This window comes from Phyllobates terribilis, unplaced genomic scaffold (genome assembly GCF_046119375.1).
Source record: "Phyllobates terribilis strain yellow unplaced genomic scaffold, ASM4611937v1 Scaffold_5__5_contigs__length_657084704, whole genome shotgun sequence".
In the NCBI taxonomy this organism is placed as follows: Eukaryota; Metazoa; Chordata; class Amphibia; order Anura; family Dendrobatidae; genus Phyllobates; species Phyllobates terribilis.
In genome coordinates, this window is record NW_027362765.1 from 542792714 (window position 1) to 542813965 (window position 21252).

The following is a 21252-nucleotide window of genomic DNA, read 5'->3' on the forward strand; positions in this document are numbered from 1 at the left end:
CAGCTCTCGACTCGATCGCCCCTCTCACACATACCAAATTTCGCACAATCAACAGGCAACCCTGGCACACCAAACTTACTAAAGAACTGCGACGGGCCTCCAGGGTTGTGGAGCGGAGATGGAAAAGGTCTCACTCCATCGAGCACTTCATCGCATTGAAACAATCCCTCACTATTTTCAAGTCCGCACTCACTACAGCAAAACAAACCTACTTCTCATCTCTCATATCCTCCCTGTCTCAGAAGCCTAAACAGCTATTTAACACTTTCAATTTTCTCCTTCGTCCCCCAGAACCTCCTCCCTCTTCTCTCATCTCAGCCGAAGACTTTGCCTCATTCTTCAAGCAGAAGATTGACACCATCAGACAAAGCTTTTGCCTAAAGTCCGCACAACCCCTCCTCATATCTACTCAACCTTCCTCCTCCAAACCCCACTTTTCCATCATTGCAAAAGGTCAAGTCTCCTCTTTACTCTCCAAATCACACCTCATCACCTGCAAACTTGACCCAATCCCATCCCACCTCATCCCTAACCTTACCACAGTCTTCATCCCAACCCTAACCCACCTCTTCAACCTGTCACTAACAACCGGTGTCTTCCCCTCATGTTTCAAACATGCCGCAATCACACCCATCCTCAAAAATCCCTCCCTTGACCCATCCTCTCTGACTAGCTACCGCCCCATATCACTTCTCCCCTTTGCCTCAAAACTACTAGAGCAACATGTCCAACTTGAACTGTCCTCCCACCTCTCCTCCTGTTCCCTCTTCGACCACCTGCAATCTGGCTTCTGACCGCATCACTCGACTGAAACTGCCCTGACCAAAGTCACCAACAACCTACTAAACGCCAAATCCAAGCGACACTACTCCATACTCCTCCTTCTGGACCTGTCATCTGCCTTCGACACAGTGGACCATTCCCTCTTACTACAGAATCTCTCATCTCTTGGCATCACGGACTTGGCTCTATCTTGGCTCTCCTCATATTTAACAGACAGGACATTCAGCGTCTCCCACTCACACACCACCTCCTCATCTCGCCCCCTATCTGTTGGTGTCCCCCAAGGTTCAGTTCTAGGACCTCTGCTCTTCTCCATCTACACCTTTGGCCTGGGACAGCTCATAGAGTCTCATGGCTTTCAGTATCACCTCTATGCTGATGACACACAGATCTACCTCTCTGGACCCGATATCTCCTCCCTACTAACCAAAATCCCACAATGTCTGTCCGCAATCTCATCCTTCTTCTCTGCCAGATTTCTAAAACTCAACATGGATAAAACAGAGTTCATCATCTTTCCACCCTCTGATTCATATCCCCCATCTGACCTATCCATCAACGTCAATGGCTGTTCACTCTCCCCAGTCCCACAAGCTCGCTGCCTTGGGGTAACCATGGACTCTGATCTCTCCTTCAAACCACATATCCAAGCCCTTTCCACTTCCTGCTGACTCCAACTCAAAAATATCTCCCGGATCCGTACATTCCTCAGCAAAGACTCTGCAAAAACACTAGTGCATGCCCTCATCATCTCCCGCCTCGACTACTGCAACCTCCTGCTCTGTGGCCTCCCTTCCAACACTCTTGCGCCCCTCCAATCTATTCTAAACTCTGCTGCTCGACTAATCCACCTATCCCCCCGCTATTCCCCGGCCACCCCCCTCTGTCAATCCCTTTACTGGCTCCCCATTGCCCAGAGACTCCAGTTCAAAACCCTAACCATGGCATACAAAGCCATTCACAACCTGTCTCCTCCATACATCTGTGACCTAGTCTCCCGGTATTTACCTGCACGCAACCTCTGATCCTCAGAAGATCTCCTTCTCTACTCCCCTCTTATCTCCTCTTCCCACAATCGCATACAAGAGTTCTCCCGTGCATCTCCCCTACTCTGGAACTCCATACCCCAACACATCAGACTCTCGCCTACCATGGAAGCCTTCAAAAGAAACTTGAAGACCTACCTCTTCCGACAAGCCTACAACCTGCAGTAACCACCGCTCCACCACATTACTGCATGACCTCCTCTACCCCCACCTACTGTATCCTCACCCATCCCTTGTAGAATGGAATAAATGGCACTATAATAATAAATAATAATAATAATAATAATAATAATGACTGCCCCCAAAGTGATTTATTCTGCCCTGCTGTGAAAAAGGGGTCTAAATGAAAGAAGATACTGTAAAATAGTGATCAGAAAACAAATGAACCCGTGGTGGCTCATTATAATATATATACAGTACAGACCAAAAGTTTGGACACACCTTCTCATTTAAAGATTTTTCTGTATTTTCATGACTATGAAAATTGTACATTCACACTGAAGGCATCAAAACTATGAATTAACACATGTGGAACTATATACTTAACTAAAAAGTGTGAAACAGCTGAAAATATGTCTTATATTCTAGCTTCTTCAAAGTAGCCACCTTTTGCTTTGATGACTGCTTTGCACACTCTTGGCATTCTCTTGATGAGCTTCAAGAGGTAGTCACCGGAAATGGTCTTCCAACAATCTTGAAGGAGTTCCCAGAGATGCTTAGCACTTGTTGGCCCTTTTGCCTTCACTCTGCAGTCCAGCTCACCCCAAACCATCTCGATTGGGTTCAGGTCTGGAGACTGTGGAGGCCAGGTCATCTGGCATGGCACCCCATCACTCTCCTGCTTGGTCAAATAGCCCTTACACAGCCTGGAGGTGTGTTTGGGGTCATTGTCCTGTTGAAAAATAAATGATGGTCGAACTAAACGCAAACCGGATAGAACAGCATGCCGCTGCAAGATGCTGTGGTAACCATGCTGGTTCAGTATGCCTTCAATTTTAAATAAATCCCCAACAGTGTCACCAGCAAAGCACCCCCACACCATCACACCTCCTCCTCCATGCTTTACGGTGGGAACAAGGCATGTAGAATCCATCCGTTCACCTTTTCTGCGTCGTACAAAGACACGGTGGTTGGAACCAAAGATCTCAAATTTGGACTCATCAGACCAAAGCACAGATTTCCACTGGTCTAATGTCCATTCCTTGTGTTCTTTAGCCCAAACAAGTCTCTTCTGCTTGTTGCCTGTCCTTAGCTGTGGTTTCCTAGCAGCTATTTTACCATGAAGGTCTGCTGCACAAAGTCTCCTCTTAACAGTTGTTGAAGAGATGTGTCTGCTGCTAGAACTCTGTGTGGCATTGACCTGGTCTCTAATCTGAGCTGCTGTTAACCAGCAATTTCTGAGGCTGGTGACTCGGATAAACTTATCCTCAGAAGCAGAGGTGACTCTAGGTCTTCCTTTCATGGGCCGGTCCTCATGTGAGCCAGTTTCTTTGTAGCGCTTGATGGTTTTTGCAACTGCACTTAGGGACACATTCAAAGTTTGCCCAATTTTTCGGACTGACTGACCTTGATTTTTTAAAGTAATGATGGCCACTCGTTTTTCTTTACTTAGCTGCTTTTTTCTTGCCATAATACAAATTCTAACAGTCTATTCAGTAGGACTATCAGCTGTGTATCCACCTGACTTCTGCACAACACAACTGATGGTCCCAACCCCATTTATAAGGCAAGAAATCCCACTTATTAAACCTGACAGGGCACACCTGTGAAGTGAAAACCATTTCCGGTGACTACCTCTTGAAGCTCATCAAGAGAATGCCAAGAGTGTGTAAAGCAGTCATCAAAGCAAAAGGTGGCTACTTTGAAGAACCTAGAATATAAGACATATTTTCAGTTGTTTAACACTTTTTTGTTAAGTATATAATTCCACATGTGTTAATTCATAGTTTTGATGCCTTCAGTGTGAATGTACAATTTTCAAAGTCATGAAAATACAGAAAAATCTTTAAATGAGAAGGTGTGTCCAAACTTTTGGTCTGTACTGTATATTGTGGTAAGACGACTTGCTCGGCCGTTTCCGGAAGTAGACTCAGGAACCGGATTTTCTCTGCAGGCTTTATTATATGGCATAAAGCCCTGCAACTCAACCAAAGATAAACACGGCCTTACTGGCAAAATGACAAAACAAAATATAAATGATAGCACAGTCCAAATGTAAGGGGAATATGCCCACACAGGGTGTAATCCCAGCCTTCCGCTCCGTCCTGAGCTGAAGTTTTCCCAGCCTGGAGACCTTGCCTCTCCAGACAACAACAAAGAAAAAAAAAACAGGACTGAACATTTAAACCAACCTCAGCCACACCCTGAGGGGAGGTATGGTCAATGATGTCCCTCCCATCTCTATGTCATTCACATAAAACCACACCCTTTAAAAGAGTTAACCCCCAGCATATAACATGCTGGCAGAAATTCAGTAGGTTTCAGTTCACACAGGAGATCAACCTGAGTGACACATATCTCCCCTCATATATCACACTAGTGACTCTGTCACAATATATAAATTACACATTATATTAGGCAATAGCAAACTATTAAACAATTGATATTGATTTCAACTAGTCTTTTTTTTTTAGCCTTCCAATTTATAAACAAAGCAACACAATGTTAATTGTATTGTATGATCTGAACAATAATCTGGAATTTGTCAAAGATTCCCTATAATAAGCAAGCAAGGCCTTGTAAATACATCCCGAAATCCAATTGGAATTTCCAGATCCTGCCGTACTTGAAGTTCCCATTTCATTCTACAGCCATTTATAAATAGATAGACAAGCCTTGCCAAGCATCCAGACATAGAGAAATATTCATCCCGTAAAATGGTTAATTTGCAAACAGCCTCATTGAAATTTCTGCTTGGGCTTCCAGTAGATCAATATTTGATTTCCACTGTACTTTGTATACCGGCAGTGTAGCACAATCTATACTAATCTCTAATCCCCTAACCAGTCTCTCTTTTCAAGATTAATGACAAAATGTAAGGTTAGGTCATTCACACTACATATGGCCTATATTACTGAGAAATACTTAGAGAATACACAATTTACATGTGGAACTAAACTCCTTTCCTTTGTATGCATCATGTATAGTTCTTGTTGCATTAATAATGATAAAAAAAACATACAGTGGTGGCCAAAAGTATTGGCACCCCTGCAATTCTGTCAGATAATACTCAGTTTCTTCCTGAAAATGATTGCAATCACAAATTCTTTGGCATTATTATCTTCATTTAATTTGCTTGCAAGGAAAAAAACACAAAAGAGAATGAAGCAAAAATCAAATCATTGATCATTTCGCACAAAACTCCAAAAATGGGCCAGACAAAAGTATTGGCACCCTCAGCCTAATACTTGGTTGCACAACCTTTAGCCAAAATAACTGCGAACAACCGCTTCCGGTAACCATCAATGAGTTTCTTACAATGCTCTGCTGGAATTGTAGACCATTCTTCTTTGGCAAACTGCTCCAGGTCCCTGATATTTGAAGGGTGCCTTCTCCAAACTGCCATTTTGAGATCTCTCCACAGCTATTCTATGGGATTCAGGTCTGGACTCATTGCTGGCCACCTTAGAAGTCTCCAGTGCTTTCTCTCAAACCATTTTATAGTGCTTTTGGAAGTGTGTTTTGGGTCATTGTCCTGCTGGAAGACCCATGACCTCTGAGAGAGACCCAGCTTTCTCACACTGGGCCCTACATTATGCTGCAAAATTTGTTGGTAGTCTTCAGACTTCATAATGCCATGCACACGGTCAAGCAGTCCAGTGCCAGAGGCAGCAAAGCAACCCCAAAACATCAGGGAACCTCCGCCATGTTTGACTGTAGGGACAGTGTTCTTTTCTTTAAATGCCTCGTTTTTTTTCCTGTACACTCTATGTTGATGCTTTTTCCCAAAAAGCTCTACTTTTGTCTCATCTGACCAGAGAACATTCTTCCAAAACGGATTAAGAAGTGGGGTCTTCCTGGGTATCCTACCATACAGTCCCTTTTCATTCAGACGCCGACGGATAGTACGGGTTGACACTGTGGTACCCTCGGACTGCAGGGCAGCTTGAACTTGTTTGGATGTTAATCGAGGTTCTTTATCCACCATCCGCACAATCTTGCGTTGAAATCTCTCGTCAATTTTTCTTTTCCGTCCACATCTAGGGAGGTTAGCCACAGTGCCATGGGCTTTAAACTTTTTGATGACACTGCGCACGGAAGACACAGGAACATTCAGGTCTTTGGAGATGGACTTGTAGCCTTGAGATTGCTCATGCTTCCTCACAATTTGGTTTCTCAAGTCCTCAGACAGTTCTTTGGTCTTCTTTCTTTTCTCCATGCTCAATGTGGTACACACAAGGACACAGGACAGAGGTTGAGTCAACTTTAATCCATATTAAATGGCTGCAAGTGTGATTTAGTTATTGCCAACATCTGTTAGGTGTCACAGGTAAGTTACAGGTGCTGTTAATTACACGAATTAGAGAAGCATCACATGATTTTTCAAACAGTGGCAATACTTTTGTCCACCCCCTTTTTTAGGTTTGGTGTGGAATTGTATCCAATTTGGCTTTAGGACAATTCTTTTTGTGTTTTTTCATTGAAGACAAATTAAATGAAGATAATAATACCAAAGAATTTGTGATTGCAATCATTTTCAGGAAGAAACTGAGTATTATCTGACAGAATTGCAGGGGTGCCAATACTTTTGGCCACCACTGTATGTTACTGTGAACTAAATGAAATTAGGGAAACATAAGGCCTCTATCACATATATTTGCCCTTCTCTTGTGATGGAACTATTTTAAGGTTGGTGAGGTTTGGTCAACATTGTTGACTATGTTGGGCTCACTCAATCCTTGACAGCCAAGATTTACACTTCTAATACTGAATGTTAGACCGTAAAAGCACCTTGGCTGAGAATTACAAAAGTATGAAAGTTATGGTTGTAGACCTATTTCTGTTATAGAGGGACTGTGATCGATTTTACATCTGGCCACCAATGGTGCTAATAACAACTGATTGGTGGGAATGTTGGGTGTTGGGCACCCACTCATCTGATATTGATGACCTATCTAAAAAATAAGTCATAAATATCATGTAACTGGACAACCCCTTTTAAGCATCATGGGTTCTGAAATGTATGGCCACAATGATCAGTGTTTGTGGTGAAAATGCCATTAATAATCATAAGACTGTGAACATCCAACTGTACCTAATTAATGCTTTTTCTCCAAAGTAATCACCAACTCCTAAGGATTTGATTTCTTGTTGTTCTTGAGACCCTTCCACTGCTTGAGTCACACACACCTAGGCAAAGAAAGCATGAAATGAGTAAAGTGCCAAACACCATCCTTCAGCTTATTTGTATTCTCCCCCTATATTTGCAATAGTTGAGGCACACACTTTGTAATCTTTTTTTAAGAAATCTTTGAGAAGGTCTTAGGCTAATGAACCCTACATTGTTTTGAGGTACAGCTAGAAGGAGCATTCACAGCATAAAATATTGTTTTCTTGTTCCTGCCCTTGGTTGCTAAGCCTGTTTTGATATTTAATGAGCTTAGTTTATATTTCATCATTCAGAAAATCAGCTTCTATGAGAACAGAGCAGTTGCCAGATGAGTCTACAACACAATGTTTACAAGGAATCCCGAGAGCCCGCACTTGCAGGTCTGTTCATGCTTATTTGGATCTTTTATTTTCACATAGAAAGCCTCCTCAAATTCAACCAGACTCTTAATTACTTAAATGAGAAACTGGCGTATCACTGGCAAAAATGAGAGCCAACCACATTTAATTTGTATCAACACCAGAAGGGGCTGCGTTTCAATATGAGCGGCTTAAAAAGTCAGCTCTAATTCCAATCACTGCCAACAAATAGGTCTGCTGCAAAGAAGGAGATTGCTATCTCATGCATTGTAATGATTAGCACAGCCGGAGCAGCATGTTTAGAAACAAGTGGCAGCTCTAGCAGATGACATCCTGTTGCTTCTGTACGGATACTATACCAATTGCATTCTGACTGAAAACTGCACACTGGCATTATATTCACTGCTCTGCCATCCAGCATAATCTGGATCATACAGAAAGTAAAAATCTCGTTGTCTCCTTTTTGAACATCTTCTATTGCTCATGCTGTCAAGACTGCTATTAAAGAGCACCATGGAATAGTGGATGCAGAACTGAACAAAACAATCATTTTTTTTACATTTTTTCACTTTCATTGCATAGTTATTAGCTTGTAAAGTTTAGATTCTAATTCATGCTAAGACCAAGGCTGGGCATTAGCAGGAATTAATCTCTGGTGGCATGTACTTTTTCCCATGCATGAGCAATTATAGGGAGAAAGTGTCATTGAGATAAAAAAAGAACATGTCCCCAGAGGAAGTCATTACAGGCTTTCTCCTGTAAGACATGTAATGGCACACAGTTCTACTCTCCTCTGTGATTTCACTGTTGGCATCTACTGTGAAGAGCAGCGCATCTATGTGTCATTACCAACACCTCTTGCAGCTCTTCTCTCACCGCACTGTCAGCACTGTTTTATTCCCCATCAGCCATGCTGACTACCATAAGATGAAAGTTGTAAAAGGTGTTTGTGACACATAGCTCTGCTACCATGGCCTGCAGCATCTCCGCATTTGTCTGCCATCAAGCACATCTTGGTTGCCCATTGGTCAACAATTGCAAAAGAGAGCTGCCAGCAGCAGATGTTGATGATTTGCCCAAGTGCATTCAGCGTGGCAGAACATTCCTCAGATAACTATTAATAACATGCTAAGGCATGTAAGCGCATTGTTCCTACGATGTGCTCATAAATGATGCTGAATGAATCAAGATGTTTTAAACATTTTATTTTCAATTTATTATAATTTGCAGATCATTAACATGTCTAGCTGTTCTATGATTTCCCTAATTCCATATAGTTTGTCCATTGAGTATAAATATCAATACTGTACAAAAGATTTAGACAGGTGTGGAAAAATGCTGCAAAGTAATAATTAGTGTTGAGCGATACCTTCCGATATCAGGAAATATCGGATCGGGCCGATACCCAAAAAGTATCGGATATCGCCGATTCCGATACCGGAAACCAATGCAAGTCAATGGGACACAAATATCGGAATGAAAATAAACCCTTTCTTTCCTTGTAGGTTAATTCTACATGAAGGAAAACAACTAACAATAATGTAGAATGTATTGGGGGAGGTGGTTGCCCAAATCGATGGGAACAGTGCTCACAGTGAAACATGAAAAGCCGGCAATTCAGCAGCGGCATATACCGGTACCCGACAATTTATAACAGAAAGAATAGAGCTTCACACATAGATTAGATAGATAGAAACATGTCAGTCACATATATATGAAGTACAGTGACAGTGTTGCTTACTGTACTTGTCATTTAGTGTAAAAGGATTTATTTAAAAAAATATTAGTGTTTTCATGCACCATCTCTTTAAAAAAGCCGGCCGGCAATTCAGCATCTGTACCCGACAATTTAGAATAGAAAGAATAGAGAATCACACATAGATTAGATAAATAGAAACATGTCAGTCACATATATAAGAAGTACAGTGACAGTGTTGATTACTGTACTTGTCATTTAGTGTTAAAATAAAGGATTTATTAAAAAAAAATTGCCGTGAGGTTCCCCCTAATTTTATTCTCTAGCGGAGGTTAAGTAGACGGCTGGGGCAGATGTTTGAAGCCTGGGAAGGGGGTAATACCCACGGAGCTTCCCAGGCTACTAATATCAGCCCCAGCTGAATACATAGCCTTTACTAGCTATTAAAATGGGGGACCCCCCCCAAAAAATGACGTGGAGTCCCCCCTATTTTAATAGCTAGCAAAGGCTAGGCAGACAGCTGGGGCTGATATTAATAGCCCAGGAAGGGGGCCATGAATATTGGCCCCCTCCCAGGCTAGAAACACCAGCCGTCAGCCACCCCAGAAATGGCGCATCCATAGGATGCGCCAATTCTGGCACTTAGCCTCGCTCTTCCCACTGCCCTGTAGTGGTGGCAGTGGGGTAATGGGGTTGGAGTTGATGTCAGCGTATAATGCCAGCTGACATCAAGCCCAGGTTAGTAATGGAGAGGCGTCAATAAGACACCCCCATTACTAACCCCATAGTCAAAGTTAAAAAAAACACAAACACCCAGAATAAAATCCTTTAATTGAAATAAACACACAATTCTTTATTGTTCTAAATTAAACCAAACTTACCGTCACACCCATTCAAGCTGAAGCCAACGATCTCCTGCAATAAAAATAAAATAATAAAGCAACATTATCCTTACCTTCCCATGGTTCCCAGGACAGCTTCAGCTCTGCTACATCGAGATGACAGGCTGGACCGCAGCAGAACGCTGCCATCCAGCCTGTCATCCCACGGACACTGAGAAGCGCAGGCATGCTTGCGCTCCTCAGTGTCTGGCTGTGACGGCATCCAGATGAGCTGACAATGAACTCAGCTCACCTCATGCACGTCACTGACAGCGTGGGAGAATTCTCCTGCGCATGCGGTGACCGTGAGAGACTCGGCTCATCTGGATGCCGTCACAACCTGACACTGAGGAGCGCAAGCATGCCTGCGCTTCTCAGTGTCCGCGGGATGACAGGCTGGATGGCAGCGTTCTGCTGCGGTCCAGCCTGTCATCTCGATGTAGCAGAGCTGGAGCTGTCCTGGGAACCATGGAAAGGTAAGGATGAGGTTGGTTTATTATTTTTCATTTATTGCCTGAGATCGTTGGCTTCAGCTGGAATGGGCGTGATGGTAAGTATGGTTTAATTTAGAACAATAAAGAATTGTGTGTTTATTTCAATTAAAGGACTTTATTCTGGGTGTTGTGTTTTTTTTTTAAATACTTTACTAGAAATTCATGAATTTCGGGCTTAGGGCCAGCTGATAATGCCAAGCTGGCCCTAACCCTTTTATTAACCAGTGAGCCACCGCACCAGGGCCCTGGATGAGTTGGGTACAGCGCCAGAAGATGGCGCTTCTATGAATGCGCCATTTTCCGGGGTGGCTGCGGACTGCAATTTGCAGCGGGGGGGGGGCCCAGAAAGCTTGGGCCTCCCTGCGCTGCAGATTCCAGGCCACAGCTGCCTAGTTGTACCTGGCTGGACACAAAAATAGGGCGAAGCTCTACGTATTTTTTTTTTTTAATTATTTCATGAAATTCATAAAATAATTAAGAAAAAAAGGGCTTCCCTATATTGTTGCATCCGGCCAGGTACAAAGAGGCAGCTGGTGGTTGGGGGCAGCCCGTTCCTGCCTGCTGTACCTGGCTGGACACAAATATAGTGCGAAGCCCCACGTCAATTTTTTTTAAATTATTTTATGAAATAATTAAAAAAAAAAAAGGGCTTCCCTATATTGGTGTGTCCGGCCAGGTACAAACAGGCAGCTTGTGGTTGGGGGCAGCACGTTCCTGCCTGCTGTACCTGGCTGGACACAAATATAGGGCGAAGCCCCACATCAATTTTTTTTTAATTATTTCATGAATTTCCTGAAATAATTAAAAAAAAATTGACGTGGGGCTTCGCCCTATATTTGTGTCCAGCCAGGTACAGCAGGCAGGAATGGGCTGCCCCCAACCACCAGCTGCCTATTTGTACCTGGTTGGACACAACAATATAGGGAAGCCCTTTTTTTCTTTATTATTTCATGAATTTCATGAAATAATTTAAAAAAAAAAAACGTGGGGCTTCTCCCTATTTTTGTGTCCAGCCAGGTACAATTAGGCAGCTGGGGGATGGAATCTGCAGCGCAGGGAGGCCCAAGCTTTCTGCCCCCCCCCCGCAGCAAATTGCCGTCCGCAGACACCCCGGAAAATGGCGCGCTCATAGAAGCTGGATGCTGTACCTGGCTGGCATACAAAAATATGGCAAAGCCCAAGTCAAAATTTTTGGGAAAAATTAATTAAAAAATAAATAATAATTTAGGGACTGCATCTTTATTAACTCCTCAAATGTCATTTAGTGTTAAAATAAAGGATTTATTTAAAAAAAAATTGGCGTGGGATCCCCCATAATTTTAGTCTCTAGCGGAGGTTAAGCCGACGGCTGGGGCAGATGTTTGAAGCCTGGGAAGGGGGTAATACCCACGGAGCTTCCCAGACTACTAATATCAGCCCCCAGCTGAATACCTAGCCTTTACTAGCTATTAAAATGGGGGACCCCCTCCCAAAAAAATGACGTGGGGTCCCCCCCTATTTTAATAGCTAGCAAAGGCTAGGCAGACAGCTGGGGGCTGATATTAATAGCCCAGGAAGGGTGCCATGAATATTGGCCCCCTCCCAGGCTAGAAACATCAGCCGTCAGCCGCCCCAGAAATGGCGCATCCATAGGATGCGCCAATTCTGGCACTTAGCCTCGCTCTTCCACGCTGCCCTGGTGCGGTGGCAGGGGGTAATAGTGGTGGGGTTCATGTCAGCGCCAGCTGCCATGAAGCCCAGGTTAGTAATGATGGGCATCTATAAGACACCCCCATTACTAACCTACAAAGTGTTAAAAAGAAAAACACACACTACACCCAGAAAAAAAATATTTATTTGAAATAAAACACACCATTTTATTTAATTCTTAGTTTACTAAAAAAAAATAGTTACCTGTCCACGTTCCTGCGCTGATTTCCCATGCACAGCTGTCACATCTGGAGATGGTGACAGCTGTGCATGGCTGCTGTAAGCTCACGCTGCCGGGAACACGTCCGCTCCCGGCAGCGGGAGCCACTGATTGAGGTCACCGGAGTGCATTCAGTCAGCGCAGCTCCGGAGACCTCCTTTACGGCACTGCTGTACCGTGGGAATTTCTCACGATACAGCAGGGCCGTAAAGGAGCTAACCGGAGCAGCGCTGCCTGAACTCCGGCGAACCCGCTTATGCAATGACGGGGTTGCCTTACGGCCCCATCATTCTAGCGGCGGCAGCGGTTCAGAGCGGTCACATTCTATGTGGCTGCTCTAAACTGGAGATCTTCATGGGACACTCGTGGACTACTACGGAGGGGTAAGGATAAGGTTGTGGTTTATTATTTTATATTTTATTACAGGAGATCGATGGCTTCGGGGAATTAGGTGTCTAGGTGAGTATAGGTGTAGTTTTTTATTTTTTACTTTATTTTAGGTGGCGATCGGCGGGGACAGGTAATGTATAAACTAATTTATTGTAGGTAACCACTGGCCACCAATGAAATGTATTTAAAATTTATTGGGGACACAGTAGGGCAATTTAAATAGCATGATCAGGCTGATGGGAACTACTGCTCCCATCGAGCTGATCCTGCTGGCACGAGTGGACGGGGGACAGACATAGGCCGATGGGAGTAGTAGTGTCACATCGGCCTATGTCTGCCTGCACGCACACACACCCTAGACATCGCACAGACACCGCGCACACCCGTACACACCCGCAGACATCGCACAGACACCACACACACTCGCAGACATCGCACAGACACCGCGCACACACACTAATCATGACGGGCTGATGGTCTGGGAGGTGTGGCTGACCTGTGCGGCCGTGGGAAAGTTCATGTGAGTTCATGCAATGCAGTCAAGCATGAACTCACATGAACCCACTGAGGGCACCGCGGCTACTTCAAATGAACAGCTGATCGGCATCACCTGATACCTCAGCTGTTCATTTGAAATAACCGGCGGGAAAGCGCAGCACAGAACGGGAAAGCCGGCGGTGAAGTCTTTTCACTGCCGGCTTCCCGGCCCGGGTCCTTCGCTGACCTCTCCTTGGTGCTGCGCTTCCCGCCCGGTCCTAACTTACGATCGGGATGGGAGGTGGCGAGGGGAGCGGAGGATCGGGGTGGGAGGCTGCGGGGAAGCAGTATGGGGCTGTGTGATTGTTTAAATGCCGGCGACTTTTTACCGCCCGCCGGCTTTTAAACAATCAGGAGAATTCTCTCACGCTGGGATGGCATTCTGATGACAGGCTGGATCGCAGCTGAGCGCTGCCATCCAGCTTGTCATCCTTCAGAGACACTGCAGAGCGCAGGCATTATGGGAACTTCCGATTCCGGTATCTGATATTGTAAAAGTATCGGAATTAAGTATCGGAATTCCGATACCGCGAATATCGGCCGATACCCGATATTTCAGTATCGGAATGCTCAACACTAGTAATAATGCTTTCAAAACTAGAAGTGTTAATAGTTTATTTTTATCAATTAAAAAATGTAAAGTGAATGAACAAAAGAGAAATCAAAATCAAATCAATATTGGGTGTGGTCACCATTTGGGGGCCTTTGCCCTCAAAACAGGATCCTTTTTTAGGTGCAGGGAGACTGTTCTAAACACCCTGGAGAAATAACCACAGATCTTCTGTGGATGTAGTATTCTTATGTCTTTTCATGTAATTCCACACAGACTCAATAATGTTGAGATCAGGGTTCTGTGGGGGCCATTTCATCACTTCCAGAAATATGTTCTTTTTTCATGTCACTGGTCATACACCATGGTAAGACCAAGACTGAGCAAAGCAAGGTAGTTTATGGATCTGCACGATCTATCCCAGGCAAAGATTTCAAAGCAGATTGGGTTTTAAGATATGCTATTTAAGCTCTTTTGAAGAAGCACCGAGAAATGAGCAATGTTGAGGACTGTAGATGCAGTGATCAGCCAAGGAAACTTAGTGCAGCAGATAAGACACACATCGTGCTTACTGCCCTTCAACATTCAAAGATGTCCAGCAGTGTCATCAGCTCAGAACTAGCAGCAAATAGTGGGACCCAGCTACAGCCATCTATTGTTACTCTACATCTATGCCTGGCCAGATATGATCTTCATGGAAGTATCATGCCCCAAAAGCCATACTTTCGATGTGGAAACAAGGCCAAAAACATAGGAACTGGGGAAAAGTTCTGGCCTGATGACTCAAAATTCGAAATATTGGCTATTACAGAAGACAGTTTTTTTTCTCTGAAAGGCTGGAGAGCGGCATAATAATAAGTGTCTGGAGGTAAAAGTGAAACATGGTGGAGGTTAATTAAGGCTGCATTTCAGTAAATGGAGTGGGGTATTTGGTCAGCATGAACGGAGTTTTCAATACTGAGAAATACAGGCAGATACTTATCCATCATGCAATAACATGAAGTAGGCATCTGATTAGCTCCAAATGTATCCTGCAGCAGGATATCGAACCCAAAGATACAACAAATGCCACTAAGAACTATCTTCAGTGTGAAGAGGAACAAGGAGTCCTGAAATTGATTATATGGCCCCAACAGAGCCCTGATCTCAACATCATCGTGTTTGTCTGGAATTACATTAAGATACAGAACAATTTGCTCAATTCTAGATCCGTAGAAGATCTGTGGTTAGTTCTAAGATGTTTGGAACGACCTCCTTGCTGAGTTCCAGCAAAAAACATGTACAAGTGTTGCTAGAAGAATTAATGCTGTTTTGAAGGCAAAGGATGGTCACACAAAATATTAATTTGATTAAGATTTTCTTCTTCATTCATTCACTTTGCAATTGCTAATAATAAACTATTATACTAGGATTTTTTAAAAACATGTTTACTTTGCAGCATTTTCTACACACCGGCCTAAAACTTTTGCAGAGTATTGTATATTATGTATGGAAAGAATGGTAATTGTTGGTGTTACTTTTTTTTTTTTCTATTATTCTGTAAAAAAAAATGTTGAACTTAAATGAATGATGGTACAATAACTGCTCTGTTACCTGTGCTGATGTCACTTTGTAGGGAGTGGGGGGGGTGGGGGTGGGCTATGACCATAATCTATTATCAGTAGAGGATTCTGTGATATCTGTTACAAGTTTATAAGTTGTAACCCTTTATTGTATTCCTGCCTATGATAATGAAATGGCCCTGCCCTCAATATACAAAACACGAGTTCTCATTCACCAGTATGAAAATTCCCAATTTTTGTAAAGATAGTAAAAGTATATTCACATATGTGTTTTCTGTTACATTATAGTAACTGAACCATAATTCATGAAAAAGTCTGGATATATCACATGACAAACACAAACAATGCACAATGGACCCCACTTACTATAATCTTACTATAATGTGGTCTGCCATGTTTATGTCATGGTATATACCATTTTATCAGAATTCAGAGAGTGAAGATACCTGTATCAGGTATCTAGGTGCCTGTGGGGGCTTACATGCCCCTCTGCTACTTATGAAGACGCTGGTATTATTAAGGGTTAGGTTTCTGGATCTGTTACAGAGTTTGCATTGGAACCAGAGAACTTCTAGTTACACCTCTGCTTTAAGTAAATGACACACTGGAGTTAACATAAAAACTTGTCTTTGAATAAAAACACTAGCCAAGCATGAAACATTGTATTTCAATAGGATTCATTATTACCTTTCCTTTGGCAATTATGAAGAACGTGTTGCCCTCTTCCCCTTCTCTGATGATATAATCCCCTTTGTCATAAAAGTCCTGTAGAATGAATATGACAAGGTCTGAGTCACAGAAATGCAATCAAGGATAACATGTGTGGGTGATAATCAGGGAAACAAAAGTTCTTCTTCCAGCATTGTGATTATATCCAAGACCTTTTGCCCTAGACTGTCCAGCTGTACCGTTCTTGATAATAATCTCATGATGGTACGCTGGGTGCCAAGCATCTCCAGCAATCAGCTCTTATAATTATATTGATTGCAGTTTCCACCTATTTTCTTTCTTTATTCCCCCCCGAAATACAGATATAAAAATGTGCAGAAATTGAGTATCTAATTACTAGAACATTTATGTTTAAAGAACAGAAATATTCCTCCTAAAACTTTTAGTAGTCCTTTTTGTCACAATTCATACCAGCTCTGTGTGTCACTCTCCACAAGGAGAAATGTTACCCCTTAGACCTCAATCCAGAGCCTCTCATCTAGGCAAATCAGTTCTCATACTTTGCACTGAGGAGGGCCAACAGCCCGAAACACTGTGTCTGCAAATGGAGATTCTGATTTTGCTTTTATCCTAAGTCATAGAATCATAGAATCATAGAATCATAGAATGGTAGAGTTGGAAGGGACCTCCTGGGTCATCTGGTCCAACCCCCTGCTCAAAGCAGGATTCACTAGATCATCTCAGACAGATGTCTGTCCAGCCTCTGTTTGAAGACGTCCATTGAAGGGGAACTCACCACCTCTCGTGGCAGCCTGTTCCACTCATTAATCACCCTAACTGTCAAAAAGTTTTTTCTAATATCTAATCTGTGTCTCCTCCCATTTAGTTTCATCCCATTGCTTCTAGTCTTTCCTTGTGCAAATGAGAATAAAGATGATCCTTCTACAATGTGACAGCCCTTGACATATTTGTAGACAGCTATTAAGTCTCCTCTCAGTCTTCTTTTTTGCAAGCTAAACATTCCCAAATCCTGCAACCGTTCCTCATAGGACATGGTTTGCAGACTCGTTAAAGGATTGATTGTGACTTGTAGGATTGCTGCTTCCAATAGGTGGCACTATAGAGTTCAAGTCCTCTTTTTCTCTGAAGAGGCAATTTGCACAACCAATGATCTTCCTTCAAAGAGTACCTCACAGATACACCTAAAGCATTCACGTTAGTGCTTCGCTTCCATGTAAAGTTACAATTTATCTGAAATTTAAAATAGGAAAAACAAGTGGAGCTCACCAACGGCCTAACGTTTGCTGTATTGTAAATCATTCATTACATTGTGCAAAGTGTAAGTTGGGGAGGAAGAACGCAGAACGTCCCATGCACCTGGGATGCTCAGCGTTCGTGTAACGGATGATATACAAAGAGGAACTTTGTGTCACCTGTTTTTCCTACTTGAAGTTTAGCCATATGTATATGCCTACCACAGGGTTATTAGGGATTTTTCCATGAAGCCTATCCTCTAGTATATCAGAATAGTATAGTACAATTTTACAATAATGTATCACATGCTTGAACTATAGCTCTTCTTCACTATGTTGTACAATAGAACTGTCTAAATTGTGAGAGCATATAACTGACGCGCCCCTGGGCCTGTGCTGAGTAGCATTGCGCATGCAGGAGCCTACCCGGAGCCGGATCTGATAGGGGTAGTAGTCTCGTGGCGGTGACCCGGTCCGTGCCCAGGGAGTCAAGCTGAGTGGCGGTATATTAGCAGTAGATGTAGGACGACTACGCCACCCGTTGAATGCAGCTATGGAGCTGCCGCTGCAGGGCAGACCGCTGAGGCCGGTGGTAGGATAGTGCAGCGTAGATGGTATAACCCCCAACGGGAGGGGTATGGCCTCAGGGCTGCCGACGTGGATGATGGGGGTAGCAGGAACCACTCAGAGACGATGCGGTGTAGTTCAGGGTTTTTACTGGTGACAAAGATAGACCCTCCCGGAGTACTGGCTAGCGGTCGGGGCCTGGTCAGTCCTTGAGCAGATGGGATCCCCCTTGGCCAGGCGGAGTTGTAGGCCTCCCCAACTAATTGTACTCTTCTGGCTTCCTTGCTAGAGGCGGGTAAACGTAGCCCACGTCCCTGAGTGTACCGTGAGGTGCTCACCCGTATGGCCGGTGACTCGGGGCCTTCTAGTGGCTTCCGCTCCACGACGGCGGTGCTGGTCCCACGCGTGTGACCGTGCCTTCGGGTTTCTTGGCCAGAGGACCTGAAATCCCCTGCCGGGCGGTTTCTGCTGCTGGGTCTGGGTTAATCCCCACAGCCTCGGACTCCGGGTCCGGTGGTAACTCTTCAATCAGGGCGAGCTCTTCAGCTGCCAGCCCCTGATTCCTTTTAGCACTGCTCCCACAGAGCTCCTGATCTTTCTTTCCTATGCTGCTCCTCTTCTTCTCTCTACTCTTCTCTACTCACTAACCCTGCCTCAGCCCCAGTTTTATATAGGGGAAGTTCTTCCCCTCCGAGGACTGGGCAGGAGGTGTGGCATGCATAGGATTCCTGACCAAGAGACCTCCCACCTGCTCTCAGACGTAATATCTCTATTACTGTGGCAACCAGACCCCTGGGGTGTCACATTCCCCCCTAGTAAAATTTAGTACTCCGGGACTAAACATACTTTTGTAAACATAACAAATTACAAACAGAAACAACGCAATAAAGAAAAACATTAGGATGGTCACGGCGTGTCCGCAACCGGGTGCAGTTTTTCAAGAAAACAAGGGTGTCCATTTCACCAAAAACAGGGAGACGTAACCAGGTAGGGGTCTGTCCTGCCCTGAGTCCTTAACAGTCTTTAGTCCGTCCTGGGTTACGCTCCAACTATATGCACAAAGGATTCCCGGTAAATCCACCAAAGACTCCTATAAATAACTAGAAACACATAATTATACACAAGCAACAATAAACAGGTAAACATTAATAAAATAACTTGAACATTTAGATCCTCCACCGTATGGGCAGCTGGCCTCTAGTGACCCTAGTGGACCTACGGAGCTGGCTGACTGGTCCTGAGCTACAGGGTATAGGAGCTGTCAAGGGAAACTGGGCAGCCGTCTACGGACTCTTTGGCTCACTAGGGGTATGGCAGGCTCACTATAAGCAGAGGGTTGATTTTCCTGGTCTGCTTGTGCGGGGCCTTCTGCCTCCTGGACCGGCTGTTCTTCCAGTTCTACCTGTGTCTCCGTAGGCACTTGGGATGCTGGTTGGAGGAACGTGAGGACGGGTACCACAACAGCACCATTGACTTGAGTCCAAGACCGAGGGAAGTCTCCGAGCACAGTATTAACCATATCTTCCCTTTCCTCTATGGGTCGAGGGTCTTCTTGTTCCTCTTCAGGGTTCCGTAGCTGTTCAGGACACTTCTTCAGGTGATCCCGGGATACAATGGCTGTGGTTTCCCCTCCGTCTTTACTGATTGTACAGATCTTTGGGTTGTCGTGGCTTGAGGGCAGTACGGTGTACGGGTCCTTCTCCCACTGGTCGTCCAACTTGTGGAGCCGTCTTTTCCTCTTCAAGACCTGCTCTCTGGGCACCAGGGGAACAGCGGGAGCATACTGGTTGTAAGTTTTCTCTTGTCTTTCCCTAGCTTGACAGAGACTTCGCTCCACGCTCTCCTGTATTTTCCGGTACTGCTGCTGCCTCTCTGTGTCCCAGTCTGCTTCTGGTGAAGTGTCCTCGGGTGTCAGGACTCCCATCTCCAGATCAACAGGAAGCTTACCAGGTCTTGCCCTCATTAGGTAAGCCGGGGTACAGTTGGTGGAACCTACAGGGATGTGGTTGTATAGGTCCACCAGGTCAGGCAGCTTCTCAGGCCACAGACTGCGTTCCTCCAGGGGCAATGTTTTCAGGAGATCTATCACCACCTGGTTCATTTTCTCACAAAGTCCATTAGTTTGCGGGTGATAGGGTGTTGTTCTAATCTTCCGGCATCCATACAGGGTGCAGAACTCCTGGAAGACCTCCGCTTCAAAGGCAGGCCCCTGGTCCGTCAGCACCTGCTCCGGGTATCCGTGCGGACGGCAGAAGTGCTGCTGGAAGGCTCTAGCTGCTGTTTGAGCCGTTAAGTCCTTGACGGGGACGACAACCAAGAACCGGGAGTAGTGATCCACGATGGTTAACGCGTAGACGTAGCCACTTCTGCTTGGAGTCAGTTTTACATGATCCAAGGCTACCAGTTCTAATGGCTGTCTGGTGATGATGGACCGCAGGGGAGTCTTCTGGCTGGCTCGGTCCCTCCTTCTTAAGTTGCATGGGCCACAGTCTCTGCACCACCTCTCGATGGTTCCTCTCATGCCTACCCAATGGAACCGCCCGCGCAGCAGAAACTCCAGCTTCTTCCATCCGAAATGCCCAGCTCCGTCGTGATATGCCTCCATCACCATAGCTGCGTCTCTTCTTGGCACCACTACTTGCCAGATTAGTTCATGCGTCCGGGAGTTAACCATTCTGCGGCACAACTTTCCCTTGTAAAGGAACAGTCGACTCTTCTCAGCCCACAGTTGCTTGGCTTCCTCCGGAGCGTCTGGGTCAAGGCGTGCATCTGGCCGAGTCAGCATCTCCTTTACCAGACGGATGGCAGGGTCACTGTCTTGCGTCTCCACCCAGTTGTAATGAGGTAAGGGGTTGAACGTAGCGGTTTGCTTACTTCTTACACGGTGGGAATACTGGATAGTCCCATGACGGTGGAACGCGGGGAGCTCAACTTTTTCCAGTTCCTCTGAATCTTCCCCTACGTCCGGTAGGTTTGGCATCCTGGACAGGGCGTCTGCGTTGGTATTGGAGCGTCCTGCCCGGTATTTGATTGTAAACTCATAGTTGGACAAGCGGGCCATCCATCTCTGCTCTAGGGCACCGAGTCTTGCAGTGTCCAGGTGTGTCAACGGGTTGTTATCCGTGTACACGGTGAACCGGGAAGCAGCAAGGTAGTGCTTAAAGCATTCGGTGACTGCCCACACCACTGCCAGGAACTCTAGCTTAAATGAGCTGTAATTCTCAGGG

At 44.8% G+C, this 21252-nt stretch overlaps 1 protein-coding gene across 3 annotated transcripts in view; it reads right to left on the minus strand.

The window, feature by feature from the left end:
- The window catches only part of LOC141273670 (cGMP-dependent protein kinase 2-like), a 604296-nt gene that overhangs the window by 418525 nt on the left and 164519 nt on the right, over nucleotides 1-21252 (minus strand). For all 3 annotated transcript variants that reach the window (XM_073685845.1, XM_073685846.1, XM_073685847.1), the window contains 2 exons: nucleotides 16224-16301; nucleotides 7084-7178 (listed from right to left, as the gene is read on the minus strand). In XM_073685845.1, the coding sequence (XP_073541946.1) occupies nucleotides 7084-7178; nucleotides 16224-16301 (173 nt within the window). The remainder of the gene's footprint in view (nucleotides 1-7083; nucleotides 7179-16223; nucleotides 16302-21252) is intronic.